Below are 15,407 nucleotides of genomic sequence, written 5' to 3'. Positions count from 1 at the left end.
TTTTTGAGGAGAGGGAGGATTATTTTGGTGGGTTGAGTTTTGGGTTTGTTTTGTTTGCTTGTTGTTTTTTGGTGTTTTTTTCTGCATTTTTTTCCTGAAGACTGCCTGCAAGGTTACAGAGCTTAGGAGAGCTCCAAAACATGCCATAAGTAAAACTCATCCATGTGGCCATAAACAGGTTTTCATACTGAGGTTCTTACACTGTTGTATGGTTCTGGCATGTGACATATTTACAGTGTGGCCTATAGCAAAACTTTACCCTCTTCACCAAAATAGACATTGATGTCCAGTTTTCCTCTAGTTACTGGCTTCTCTTGGGTACATAATTCTATATAAAAGAGGATAGAGGAAGTTATGCCATGGATCTTCAAGTCATGCCTCTTATATGTACCCTGATTATTTATAAGTTTAATCATCTTTATTATTTATTAATCATTTTACTTTTTATGGGTTGTAAAGCCTTTTAGCTTCTGGCTCTCTAATAACAAAATAATAAACCAACCAGAAAACACCAAAGCAAAAACCTCTTTCAGTAAAATAAGGACCTTAAAACAGGCAAGGATTTGTAAATGTGTTTAAAAAATAAGCCAAAGGTACTCAAAGAAGTGTGGCTTGTGTATTTAGTTTTGGGGGTTTTTTTTGTGTGTTGTTTCCTCTCCCTCTCACCCAGTATTAAATATTTATTATTGATACTATATTTAGTGTATCTCAGGCAATTTAGTGATTTGGTCCATGTAATATAATTTATTAAATATAATTCAAATGCACCTTTTTTTTGGTGACAGTTACTAACTACTAGTCTAGAGTATATTAACATACAAGACTATTTGTGTTGTTCTTGCATATACTTAGTAGTACTCTGTCAGTCATTTGTAGGGGTATTTCTCTTTTTTTCTTGTTTTTTATTTATTCTAGGCTTAATTTATGAAAATGAATTGTGTGTCAAACCTATGGACTGTCCTTGTGACTACCATGGAAGTTTCTTTGAAATGGGTTCGGTGGTTTATGAGGAATGTAATAACTGGTGAGTAGTTTTGCTTTTTATGCTGTGGACTTCATCCTTTTGTGGTCGTAAGAGACAACTTCTTCAAGGCCTATTTCAGTTGGACACAACAAGCCTAATGTAAATGTGACACTAAGCTGATGTTTTTGAGAATTTCTAAGGTAATTTTATACATTTGAAAGAAAAATCCATAGGAGAGAAAGTGCCTTTCATTGGATCACCTTTATTGAAGAAAATGGATGAGCTTGCAGATGCACTTCTTTTTTTTCCACAAGAATTCTATTTTTAAGTCATAGGATTCAAATTGCTTGTGTTTTTTCTTCTCAGTTTTACTACTTCTTAACTTTTTTAATGGTTATTAAAGAGCTAAAAAGAAATGAAAGTGTTACTGGATGCATGGATGAAATTTCAGCTTATTGTATCTTCATGACAAGTTCTTGCCACAGCTTTCAGGCATTCTAATGACTGTGATATCTCTTTTGTAAGATGCAAGACACTTCATGCTCATTTCACAGAGAAGGAATCCAAGAAGAACAACTGAGAGACAACTGTATGTAATTCACAAAATAAAAGTATGAAACCTTTTTGTTTTGATTTCAGCACCTGCATTGGAGGAAAGTGGATCTGTACAAATCTTACGTGTCCGGGTATGTGAAAGTCTTGAATACTTACCTTTTTGATAACTGAATTCTTCAGGTAAAATATTATGATATTTCACTACATAATTTGCATTTTATTTCCATCTACATATAAATGCATCTACAGACTAAGTAGATTAAATATTAAAATGATCTAAATAGCAGGCATCTGCCTTCCAGCTTAGTGCAGCCCATACATCACCATAATGTCTCTGGTAGATGACACTACCTGGTCATTTATTTTCTTCAACCAAATTTTCCACTGCAACCCTCACTTGACATCATTACGGCAAGTTTATTTTACTCAGTGTTGCTGGCTTACCAGTTAACAGTGGGAGTGCTTAATGTTTCTGAAAATCAGTTTTAAGAGCCACAAATCAAATACCCACAATGTAATGGATTATGCATATTTTTGCTTCTTCTTGGGGGAAGAGATGTTGAGGTATCCCAGCCAGGCATCAGGTACAAACCCCATTACAAAAGCAAGGATAAGGTTCAGCTCTTTAACTATGTTCCTAGTGCCTGGTTGTAATATGAATATAATTTAATAAATTATAGAATATTATCACAGTGTATAAACCCTACAGCAGTAGTACTTGTTGAGAGTGCACTGTCTTTGCTGAGTACTTAAATGCATTACTTATTGTGTTTGTCAGCTGAATGCTCGGTTTCAGGGGACACTCATTTCACGACCTTTGATGGGCGCAAATACACTTTCCAAGCTCCCTGCCAGTACATTCTTGCCAAGAGCCGTACGTCTGGAGCATTTACCGTATCCTTGCAAAATGCTCCTTGTGGACAGGTAAGTCTTAGAATTTTCTTATAGTGTTTATATCTTCAAGCGTCTATTATTTTGTGGAAAAAGCATTAAAAAAAAAAAAGGCAAACGAGCTACGTGCAACTGCGTGTAATAAATAGTAGCAACAACTTTCTGTAATGATGTAGTTGGACAGCAACAGAGCAGAGAAAGTCTGTACATAAATTCTCATGTTTGCTTGGGACAATAGGAAAGATTATACCAGTGTTCTGATTCACTGTTCACTGAGGTCATTCAATAACATGTGGGGGTTTGTGCAGCACACCCTGGATGATGACTTCTTTTCTTGAACTTTCTGAGTACATCTTTTTGAACTTGCAGCCAGCACAAAGACTACTGCTTATTATTGCTTGAAGGAAGTATGGCTTTATGTCTTCAATATAGATTTCTCTTTTGTCTTTGTTCTTGCAACTTGAAATTTGCTTTTACTTATGTTGATATGAAAACATTTGGTTAGGTTTTTGGTCAGCTCTCTCAGATTTGTTTATGTAAATGCATTTGTCTTACTGTTGCTAAGCTGGTAGCCTTCACAGTTGTTTTTAACCAAACATCCACGTGTGTGTAGGTAGCTGATACTAACAGTGCTACTAAAGGTGTTATTAAGGGTGCTCCTACTTTATATTTGAAGGTTTCTGGTACTGTACACAGAAATTGCCAAATGTTTCATCTGCCTTATATCCAAGACCCGTTCTCTTTCCTTTGTTGTGTATGTGGATTTCTGAGCATGTATTATAAAGCTATGTGTGATGTATGGAACACTGGTAAGATTTTTGACTATATTTTCATTACAGTCTTGATAGGATGAGAAGCATAGTTGACTGAGTTGAGCCGTTTTATGGAATCAGGCTTTTCTCACTGGCTGAGTTCTACATGTGTTTGTAAGGGCAGAATTTGGCCCACATTTGTGTTAGGGTCATGATGCCAATGTGGATGCCTGCTTACTAAGTTGCTGGACTTGCAGCAGGGAAAAGATTTTGTATCTTGGCCAAATTTCTCTTCTGTCTCTAATGGTCTTCTGTAATGATTTTTACTTAAAAACAACTGTACAGGTATTTGAAGTGTTTATCACCTTAAACATAACACTGCTGTAATTCTAGACCACCTACTTACTATATGTTAGGCCTATATTGTTACATAATTCACATAAAATCAGATTTAGTGCTATTACTTTGTACTTCTGTGGAGGTAGCTACTTATGTTTCATTGTATTAATTTTCTTTTGTGTTCTAAATAAATATATGATCCTGCAAGTCCTTTTACATTAATGATTGTAGTCACTCTTCTCTGCAGCTTATATTGTTCATGCACTTGAGATTTCCTTGGGAAGAAAAATGGTTATATAAGTTGTCATGCTACACTTTCTAAAGGCACATTGCACTAAATCCTACTTCTCTGTATGACAGAAAATACATTTAAGCAGAAAGAATTCTTATTGAAAGTGGCAGTGGCAAGTTTTTTATAATAGAAATTATGTATTTGCGATCCAGGTAAGAGATCGGAGACTGAGTGCAGGGAATCCCCTCATCTCAGTGATAAAAGTTGAGAGGCAAGAAAAATAACTTAACTGGATAGAGACGAAATATATTTTACAACTAGATGATCCTCAAGTAAATGTCTCTTCTATGGTTCCTAGGAGAAGTGTCTAAAGACACCAGGTGAGGTATGTGACAGGGCTTAGAAGTTACCACTGTTGAAAAAGTGGCTTCTTGTGTTGCAAATACAGCTGCTTTAAAATGCTCTAATAGCCTCTAGCTCTTTGAGGTAGAAGCATTACAGTGGGGGCTGTGAAATGAGATCTTGGCAAGGACATGCACATTAAAAGAACTTCTAGGCTTTAACCTCTGCGTGCTTTGTTCTTTGGATTGGGAAGAATCTAGTGATCCTGCTAATATTTCCTGCTTATGGGAAGATTGAGAGTGTTTCAAGATACAATATATTATTGGCTTTTACTACGTGTGGGGCTTCATACTTCACTTAACCTTTAACAAAGGTAACCTGATCAGTCCCTAATAGCTATAGGCCTTTACAGAGGTTTGAGTGAGGCATTCTGGATGTTAACAGTCAGATGAGTGGTCAGAGGATTACGTGATATATTCCAGGGCTAACTTAGTTATCAGTGTACAAGTGGTAAAAGGGTAGTGAGAACAGTTTGTGTAGTATAAGGCAAGAATGTGGGTTTTTTTTCAGTGCAGCTATTCGAGTGTTTAATTATCAACTAGCTGGTACCACTTGGCAGAAGAGTGCTTTTCAGTTCCCCAGGCACCGTCCATTATCTTTTTTTCCCATTTATAAAAATTAATGAATTGAAATGGGAAGCTAAAAGATTTGTAATGTGGAATCTCATATTTCTTCATGGTTTGAGATTTTATGTGCTTCTTTAAAAAAGCCTTATCACTCCCATCTTATTCAAGCAGATTAAAAAATGTGGAAAGAAAATACCTGGCGAGATTTTAGCTTTCTGAATCACAAAGAATCCAGTCATCTGAAGCCTTAGAGCTGGTGACATAAGCAGTCATCAGGCAACAAGTTATTTGAAAACGATGTGGAATTTTGTTTAAGCACTTTTTGGAAGGAGAATCAGTCAAATGATCAGCACAGCTTAACCTTATCTGAGTTTCAGGTGACAACCTCGCTGGCTTTGTAGTTTGTATGATGAGAAGGTCTTCTGAATATAGATTTTTTTTTTTTTTTTAAAGTGTCTAGCGAGAGAAATGGCCATTCCTGTGAAAACACCTGCTGAAAGCTGGCAGGGGCAGTGCTGTGAAAGAAACAGTTCATTGGAACAGAGAACAATTGTCAGGCTGAATTTCTCCTTCAGTTTCAGCACGAAGGAATAATAAAGCTTTTGTCGATATCCTGTACTAATGTATATACCATGGAGGGTTCTTTTCTTGGCTCTGGTCTCCTATGCATGTCACCTGCCGTTCTTTTATCTTCAGCTTCTTAAAAAGCCAACAGTGTCATCAGTTTATAGCCATTGTTTCCAAATGAAATGCACAGAAACCTAATTTCTTAAGTAAAGAGGCAAGACAGCAAGATATGTTACAAGGCTTGACTTCACAAGGCAGATGTCTGTCTTCACTGTCAGTCCAGAGGAGCTGGTTGAGCTGATGAAGTATCTCTAGTTATTTTTATAATTTGCTATTTTCATTTGCTAGTTTCATTTTATCATTTCAGCTGTTGGTGAAAGATCACTATTGAATTAGTCTCTAGAGACAGGGAAATTCTGCATGTGTTTTTTAATCTTTGCATACTACTGTGTGTATTTATGTGTCCATGGTACTTGAAGAGCTGACAAATGATCTCTCTTTGCTAGTTCAGCATCTGTGAAATCCACGTGGTAGTGTTCAGAGATCTTTGCAGCTCTAGTAATGGTTTTCATCAGGCAGGGCAACATTTGCCCTTTATTAAACAAGTCCCAGTGAAAGTCAGAGTTGAATAAAAGTGTAAATCCGTGAACTGAGCATTGTAATCTCTTTGCTCTGAGAATGGTGCTATTCATTGTATAATTTTGCTGTTTGTGCAACTGTCCAAAGGTCATTTTAACTGTATCTGTTTCAGTACCTCTTTCAGCACTGAAGATTGTTAAAATTTCACAGTTTCATCATTAGTTACGCCTTCACAGAAGGCAGTGGAGCTGAACAGTGCAGCCTCCCATACCATATGCTGAATATTTCTGGACTGCAGCACTGTTCCAGATCAAATCAATGGGAAATTTTCTGCAGTGAGACCTAGACTGCTCTTTGACCAAGTCATTTCAGATGTGTCTGTATATGTTCTGTATATAAGTCTGTATATAAGACTGTTTGGGGGTTGTGCTGAAAACGGTGTTAATAATAGAGATATTTTTGTTATGACATTATGAGATGTTGAGGATGCATAATTGAGATGAGAGTAAAATGAACAAGTAGTGTGACCAAAATGACCAGACCCAATTTTTGTCATTGTTCTTGAATACCTGTTGAATGTTTACAAGGTCTTGCAGGGAAGGATGCTGAACAGAAGAAACAGCAGTTGAGTGCTTCCTCATTTCGTCTGTAGGTGGCAGGGAATGGACAGTCTCTCAGCTTTATCCAGCTACACCAAGCCAGTGTAAATAAGCTGATGTCTCAGAAGCTATAGTAGAGAGATTTGAGTGTAGCAGGAGTGGCAGAAACCTAATTTTTTGCTAAAGCAAGGAGAAAGTAGAATGTGGACTGGGATTATGGTGTCTTTCAACATGTAGCAAGGTCAATTACAGAATGCTGGCATGGTATAGTTCAAGTCATCTCTCAATCCACCTCTGTGCCTGATTCTCTGTGATAGAACATTTTTCTTTTTAAAAAATTAAGTAGTGATCAAATTAATTCTTTTAAGAAAAATCTGTTAATCTGCTTTAACAAGCATCTTCCCACATTGGCATTGAAAGCCAGAGTACCTGTATTTACTCTAGAAGGTGGAAGTCCTGTCCTGGAAACTTTTAATTGGATTGACTAGTGTTAATCATCTGTCCAACTTGTTTTCAAGTTATTTGGTAAAAGTGTATTTGCTGCTGTGGCGTGTTGCAAGTGTTCAATATTCAGTAGTCCTCAGACTTGTGCTGCTTTCCACATGTGGTGTGATGTCTAGTTGAAGATGACTACAGTAACAGTTAAGTAGTTTGGGACTTCACTGAGGTACCCATCAGTTTCAGTACTTGACTGAGTGAAAAAAAACCCCAACCTAAAAAACTTAGAGTAAGTACACAATAGGTGACTTGTTTTGAAGAAAGCAGTTAACTTGAATTCAATTCTTGGTCTTTGAGCTGTTCTGAAATTTCTTTCTGTAGGGCATGTAGCTTTTTTATGTTGTGAAACTTTTGCACATAACTCTAAATACTTCTGTTTTTTAGAATTTCAGTCAGTTAACTGCTATTGGTTCCACTGAAGAGGGTGGATGTAGAAATACCTAGTAAGGATGATTTAGTTTGGGGTTTTTTTTAGTATGTTTTATCTGGACTGCAATGCAGTATTCCTTTTCACATCAATGTGTCATTTTGACTTAGAGAAGTGAAATGAAAATAAGAATAAGCATGGTAGTAAATGGTAGTAACAATAAACAAGTCAGACCTGTTGGATGTTGTGAAATTGTATGCTCCACGATGCTGCCTTTCTTTTGCCAATATTCATCCATGGAGCTTATGAACATACTCCACAACGCCTCTCAGAAATAATCAATTTATATGCTGTTTTAAATAATGATTCACAAGATACTTCTGTCTTTCATTATTGTTTGCCTTCAAAAGAATTTTGTATCTTAAATATGCTTTAAAAGAACCTGGGTATATCAGAACACTTTAAAGTACAGACTTGGATTTCGGTGCACTGCTCTACAGATAATGCAGCCTTGTTTGTGAGCAGTAATTCAGCCTCAGCGGGTCTTTAATCAGGGGGTTCCATGAATTGCAGATGTCTTGGTACTAAGCTATGTGAGAATTGTTTCCATTTCTCTTTACAAATCCCACTTTTGAGCTGTATTTGCATAGCAGATTAGAGTTATTGTTAAACATGTATGGGAAATCATTCAAAATACTAAGTTTTCTTACTTAGCTGTAAAGCTGTATGTTTTACAAGTGCGCTCTGCTAAGAAGCAAGGTCTAACTTAAAATTTCCAGTCCCCACTAAGTATACCTTTACTTGTTTGTTTTCCTCTTACTTGTAGAACCAGGATGGATCATGTATCCAATCAGTCAGCCTTATTCTTAAGCAGGATCCCAAGAGGCAAGTGACTCTGACTCATTCAGGAGATGTTTTGATATATGACCAATACAAAATTAACCTACCTTATGCAGATGGTAAGGAATGATATATAAGCATATAATTCTTATCAAACAGTAAAGAAATATTTTATTGACATTTGTTTACTGTCAATATTGCTAACATACTGAAGTTAAATGGCATAGTTTAGTATTAATGTTGTTAATTTTTTATGAATGTTTTGCCAATTAACTACTGGCATACTTTTTACGTAATAGGAGTTGTACATTAGCTGTGTTGGGCTGGTGACTCTTAGGTTAAGATTGAGTTTGTTCTAACAAGTCCACATGCCACCCCTTACACTTGCAAGGTTGGTTAGTTCTTTTCTGAGGGGGAATTTTCTCTGATTCTTGAACTGAATAATCTCTTTTTCCCTTTTTGGTAAGAAACTCAAGTAAATGTAGGTGAAAGGAGCCCTCTTGCCCCTTACAGATAAACTACAGATTTTCAGATAAAAAAATTTATTTTGGTCCTTTTTTTTTTTTTCTTTTAACTTTTAAATCTCTCCCTCTCGAGATATCTGTTATTCTACTTACAAATATGTGACTGTGTTCTGTGAGATTTAGCCTTAGCTTTAATGAGAGCTTTTTAATGAAATCATTAGTGCATTTGATGTCTGCAAGACCTTGGGTTCACAAAGATGTATAGGCTTTAATATAGGAAGCATGTGCCTGGTGCCAGGATTACTTTGTCTACAAGAAGTGGTCTGCAGTGTTTGTATCTTTAAATTGATTTAATTTAGTTTACTTTCATGAACATTTCAGTGAACTCTGGATGCATTTTAAAAAAGTGGTGACTCTCACAAGTTTCTTGTTTTCTTCTTAAAAGTTTGAATCAGTGTAACCTTGCATGAGAAATCAATGATTAGGGGAAAACAGGGTCTTAATAAGAAAAAATGAAACTCTAGATAAAAATTATATGAACCAAAACCAGTGAAATGACAAGAAACAAAATGTAAATTACAAACAGGTTTCTTTTGCCTTTCAACAATCTGTTTTTACTCACCAGAATTATTTGAAATACGGAAACTGTCCTCTGTATTTCTGCAAGTAAAGACACACATGGGATTACAGATCCTGTACGACAGAGAAGGACTGAGGCTTTACCTTCAAGTGGATGAACGGTGGAAGGAAGATACCACGGGCCTTTGTGGGACCTTCAATGGGAATACAGAGGATGATTTTTTGTATGAATAGCTGCAAGATTTCTATTTTCCAGTATATGAATGTCAACAGCTAGTGGTAGATCAAGTGTGTACTGAAGCTGAATGGATAGATAGCAAGAATAATTTATTTTGCAGTTTTCCATTAGTGAGATAGATAGTAGGCTTTAGTTTGCTAACAGAAAATCTGCATGATATCAAACCAGGTTTTGCTTAAAATATTTTAATCTAAAAATACAGTGAAATATGTAAGGTGCTCAAAGGCTAATATATCGGAAAGGTTTAGTCCAAAATATGAAGTGGCCTACGTAAGGAATTTTCTACCTCCCTACAAGCCTCTCTTTTTCCAGCTCCTGTTTTCTGTTGCAATTTCTAACCTGCTACCTCTGACAGAGCCTCCATTGTTCAGTGCCTGCAGGTCAGCAACAGGAATTGGCTGTTGCCTGAGCTTCTCTTCCTTGTGATGCAGTGAAGGGTGGTCAGAGCTGCCTGAGCACTATAGTCAAGATTACTGTTTGTCCAGCTTCTTTGCAACATATTTCTCAGACAGCAAATTTGCTTCTGAGGGATTAGAGCAGCCAGGTAGAACTAGGAGAAGAACAGGAATGTAGAGCATGACAGAATATTTCTTTTACCAGTATAAGAAAAGAAAGAGTAGGAGAACTTTTTTCTCTCAAAACGGTTGGGTTTTTTCTAAATCAAGAGTAATTGAAAAATGAAAAAACTTTGTTATAGTTCCCATTTGGTAACACACATACACACACAAATATGCCAGTGGAATTTTGAACAAATCTATCTTACTGATTAAAAAGTATTATCAGAATATTATTTATAATGAGACTAGGAAATATATAAACAAGATCTCAATAAAGAGATTATTTATGTAGAACTACTTAAAATATTTCTCTTTGACAAGTAGTTTGGTAGTGTATTTTTGGTGACAGTCTTTGGATTGTTTTCATATAAGTGTGAAGTCGTTCAATAGTTTAGTACTTGCAGAAAAAAGTCCTTAAACTTGAGAAGTTACGAATTGTGCTGAGACATGACACAGACTATGGTGTACAAGCATTTTGATTTGTGTAAAAAAAACCCTGATCCACACCAGATTTGGGAGACTTACCATAGACAGTAGTGTCTTTTGCAACACCTCCACACCCAGCTATTTTACCAGCAGAAATACTACTGATAGTGTGCCTAATGCACTCTTTTCCTTAGACTAAAACACCCCCTATTTAAATGCACAGTTTTGATTGTTCTCCCTGTACAACCTGCCTTGGTTACTTTGATCACAGTCTTTATCATTCAGCTTCTATTGCCCCTCTAATTACCTGGGCCTCATGGATATCTATTAAATTGCTTTTGCAGTTATATTTCTGAATGCTTATATTTCTTTCCCTTCCTCTTCCTTGCAGAGAATAAAGAGCGTGGAAATACAGCTACCCAGAAACAGACAGGAAAATATAGGTAGAGGATAGAGAAAAATGGATCAGATATCACTGGGGAAGCAAAAGTAGGAATAAGAGAGTGCAGACTGTCAGGACAGTGGTGCATCCTCCTTCTCTCTTATAAAAACGAAACTTGGTCTATTTTGATCTTTCCTTCCTTAAAAGGTATTTAACAGCTCTAGTTCGCATCCTGTCTTTCCTTCCTGGGCCTTTACCTGGAAAGAAAGAAGATCCCTGAAGCTTAAGTTGACAGTGCTTTAGAGGAGAGAGCATGAGAATATGGAGCAGTGCAAGGGGAGCTTGAATAGACATGGTAGAACTGAGACTATTTTGTACATTCATTGTATCTTTTCTGACTGAACTCTGTTTTGTAAAAGATCTCCAGTTGGAGTAACTGAAAGCACTCCAGAGCTGTTTGGAAACACGTGGAAGACTTCATCGGCGTGCATTGTTGTGCATGATAGTTCACAAATGGATCCCTGTGATATTCATCTGCAGGCAGGTGGGCAGTGAAGGCCAATTGTTATTGGCAAATTACTTTCTACTTAGTACATCTGTGCCCATTTTCCTAGTTGGATCAGGTAAAGGAATAACCAGTCCTACCCACTGAAATAATTATTACTTACAGGTAGCATGTGCTGAGTTCAATCCTCTAAGAAATCATACCGTGTATTGTTTAAGGATTTGGGGATACTTGCAGAGGCACTTGAAATACCCCCTTTTTATTTCTGGTTTTCAGTTATGCTTTATTAAGTTAGACATGCATTAAAGATTGATAATATCTCTAGTATTGGTGATGCTGCTAGTTAAGATGGAAACTAAAAACTATTGCAGCATTCACTTTTGAAAATACTGAAAGAATTAAATACTTGATTTAGTTGTCTACCATTGAAGAGGATGAGTAGGAAAAAAATGCTGATGCACTGACAGTCTTTAGATTCAGCTACAAGGGTCCAGTTGGGGAAATATGCTAGTGGCTGATGCCATGAGGACCACAGATGGTCACTAAGTCATCCTTTAATAATGATGAACTTTGTAGATCGTCAGTTATATCCATTTCACAGTTCCTACCACATCCTGTCTTTGTCTGTACACACTTGTTGAGACATAAAGGTAAAATGTTAAGGGTTTACCTGTACTTTCAGCAGTGGTAGGGAATCATCATGCTTCTTGCTACAACAGCATCTGTCTTTTGAGTATTTATACAATAGGCAGTATTAAGAAACTGTATTCTTTGTAACGGGTTTGGACGTGAATGTAGAAAGAATTAGCCTGTATAGGAAGTCAGAAATTCTGGAAAAGGGATTTTGAAGTCCTAGTTTATGCATTATGCTCTTTTTGGTGGTAAATTTATCTCTTTATTGGTATGCAAATATAGCATATTATTTATTTTTTCCACTATTGCACAACTATTTAATTCATTCAGAATTGAGATATTCAGGTGAGTGCTGTGTTTGGAGCTTACACAGCTATTTGATACTGCTCTTGCTCTCCTGTGTGACAAACCAGCAGCTCTGGTGCTGGGTGCAGCCTTATGCAACTGAAGCAATGGGTAATAGATTATTCTTTACAATAATGACCTACTGAAGTATTTATTGGGAGTGACTTAAGCTAAAGTGATGGACTTAAGCTAAAGTGATGTGTAATGAAATATGTGTTTGCCAAAGGCACTGGTTAGTTTATAGCACCTGTTGCTTAACTTAACTCCATGAATCAGTTTAAAGGTAGAAGACTTGACTGTAGGCACTGTCTGCGTATTGTAAAGTTTTCTGAATACCTTAAAATCATACCAAGAACAAGCTCAACACTATGAGCAGCTAACTTTTTTTTCCTACTGTGCAGTTGTATAGATATCAAAGATAAAAAGATTACGTGGCAGAAGTATATAACCATGACCAGTTGCATTGTATAGAAAACAGTTTTTGTTCCAAGTCTTTTTAAACTCCTTCACTGAAACAGTGTTTAATCTGTTATTTGTGTAGCCTCTTATGCAGCGGAAGCTTGTAGCATCCTTACGAAAGATCTTTTTGCTCCATGCTACCCCTATTTGAGTCCTGTTCCCTATTTTGAGCAGTGCAGAAGAGACACTTGCAAATGTGGACAGACTTGTTTTTGCTCTGCTCTGGCCCATTACGCTCATCATTGCCGAAGGTTCGGAGTTGTAATAAATTTCAGAGGAGCTGTCCCAGAGTGTGGTGAGTTTCCTTTCACTTCTGGTCTTAAATAGTTACTGTTGGAGGACTTTAGAATGACATTTGGAAAATAAAATTAAATTAATATAATCTTTTAAATGAGAAGAGGATTAATCCCAGCATGATCTTTTGTGCACAGGACAAGGTTCTTTTTTGTCAGGACGGAATTTAGTACCAGTGTTTTTAGAGGATTGCTGCTTTACAGTTTACTTTCTTTAGTTCTTGGTTTGGGAAACATTGCAAAGATTTTACTTTTAAGTAGTTGGAGGGCTTCAAATGTGCGAGAATTAAAAATGTCTGAATCTCTTATATGCCATTGTGTATCTCATACCATGTAGATATTATTCATGAGCTGCATATATAGATTTGTTTCCTCATAGGTGCTAGGTTTATCTAATTCTTTAAATGAATGAGGTGAAAAATGATAGTGATGTATTCAGCAGTTTTAGTTGGAATACTGCCAACTGACTGCTGTCTGACAGTCTGTCTTAGCTTATACTCTTACTGTCACTGACGCTGAAATACAGAGTGCTTAAGTAAGTGTTGAAAATTGGTATTGTTGACGTGTAGTTTGAAATGAATAGAAGAATATAAATATTATAAAGGTAGCCAAAGGTGACATATTGTATCTGCTTTATAAAGCCTCACAAGTAGAGGAGTGGGATAATATTATTAAGCTTTTTCATTTATATTAACCTCTAGCAATGAAAAAGATATTGATAGGACATGTAGTGCCCTCATGTACATTTTTTAAAAATTATAGAATTGGAAACCCTATAAAACAACCTGAAATTTGTACCCCTGATATTTCAGTAGGTTTAACAAGGCTTTTCTAAGGAACATTCAAGAATTTTAAGATCTAGAAGTTGTTGTCACATCATTACACACGTCACAACATTATCCATGTTGTAATGCATGATAAAGATGATATAGGAAAGTTGGTCCAGTTTAAGTTTCTGTATGTATATCTGAAAAACTGGCTTGCTTGCATTCCTTTTGGCATGAATGGCCATGCCCACTATGACTGAATGAGTCATTTGAACCATTTGACTTTATTTTACTTTTCTAGAAGCAAGTATAGTTTTCCTGTAATATATTCTAAAATTCATGCTTCTAGGGTTTAAAATATGTGAATCTTTTTAGTATTTCAAGAACTTCAGATTTTTTTTCTAGTAGTGTAGGAGACACATATATATATATAGATAGATAAAGATATATAAAAGAAATTTTAAGATGGTATTGTGCAACATCTGCAAAGTATATATATTTTATGTATTGCTTTCAACAGTTTATTTAAGATGCTCTGGGTTTCCAAAAGCCCATGCACAAGGGGCATTTTCAGAGTTAAGAGGTAAAAAGGCTTCAGTTGTTCAGTTTCCCCAGTGAAAATCTGGATTAACTGCACAGGCTCATCGCACTTGTTATTACTGTGGATTTACATCTGCGTAGTTTACACCACATAGTGCCAAGATAGCAATTTTAGTGGAATTTAATGTGATTGGGAGTGAAAGAATGGAGATGTTTATCAGAAAAGTGTTGGGAGGTCCTTGAGTCTCTTGCACCGTAATTTGAGAGACTCATTTCATTTGGACAGCTCTTTCATGTGAAGATACAAAGGAGTACAGTACTTGTGTATCTACCTGTGGCAGAACCTGCCAAGCACTGTCTGTGCCAGAGACATGCAGCAGTGATTGTGTTGAAGGCTGTGCTTGTCCCTCTGGAATGTATTTGAACTCCAAGACTGAACGATGTGTACAGAGGTAGGTAAAGCTGCGGTTCTGATAGTCACACTCGCTCTTTTAGACCACTGCATTTGCAAGTCAGAGTGAAAAGCTAATAAACATGTAATGTTGTAGATGACATGCATCTGTAAACTTGTCAGGGTCTTAGAATGATACAGAACTGATGTCTGTATTGATTAAAAAATAGCTTTTCTATAATATGGACACTCGTCCAACATCATCAACACTAGTTGTTACATTTTGTCTGATTTTTTGATATATGAAAGATAGGAAACGTAAGGTTCTACTTTCTTACTGATTTGGTTTGGATGTGCTTGAGTTATATGGCAGTTGAGACCAATTTCATGTTTTTTAAAAAAACCCAACCAACTGCAAAACCCCCAGCCAACAAAAAATACCTCACCAAAAACAACAAAGCAACCAATTGAAATTTAAACAGCAGTTATGTCAGTGGGAATTTTTTTTTCTTTCTTCAGTTTGGGTAATCAGTTTCATGGTTTTTTTCTCTACTCCAGAAATGAATGCCCATGTTATTTTCAAGGAATTGACTATCCCCCTGGAGAAAATGTTATGACATCTTTAGGCAAATGGTAAGATACAAAACTGTTTTCACGTGACTAAATGGTATCGCTTT

General features: G+C 36.3%; 1 protein-coding gene across 1 annotated transcript in view; it reads left to right on the top strand.

Annotated features, from left to right (window-relative positions):
- Positions 1-15,407, top strand: part of OTOG (otogelin) — a 101,383-nt gene that overhangs the window by 15,888 nt on the left and 70,088 nt on the right. Inside the window, exons 13-21 of the mRNA XM_039382475.1 lie at positions 916-1,024; positions 1,604-1,650; positions 2,298-2,443; positions 8,138-8,270; positions 9,241-9,418; positions 11,217-11,341; positions 12,822-13,034; positions 14,626-14,791; positions 15,289-15,363. Of these exons, the coding sequence (XP_039238409.1) occupies positions 916-1,024; positions 1,604-1,650; positions 2,298-2,443; positions 8,138-8,270; positions 9,241-9,418; positions 11,217-11,341; positions 12,822-13,034; positions 14,626-14,791; positions 15,289-15,363 (1,192 nt within the window). The remainder of the gene's footprint in view (positions 1-915; positions 1,025-1,603; positions 1,651-2,297; positions 2,444-8,137; positions 8,271-9,240; positions 9,419-11,216; positions 11,342-12,821; positions 13,035-14,625; positions 14,792-15,288; positions 15,364-15,407) is intronic.

The sequence above is a fragment of the Pipra filicauda genome, unplaced genomic scaffold, assembly GCF_003945595.2.
Source record: "Pipra filicauda isolate LSUMZ 115617 unplaced genomic scaffold, ASM394559v2 scaffold26_size5592650_pilon, whole genome shotgun sequence".
Taxonomy (NCBI): domain Eukaryota; kingdom Metazoa; phylum Chordata; class Aves; order Passeriformes; family Pipridae; genus Pipra; species Pipra filicauda.
The sequence above is the reverse complement of the archived record's forward strand: the minus strand, read 5'-3'. Positions and strand labels throughout refer to the sequence as shown.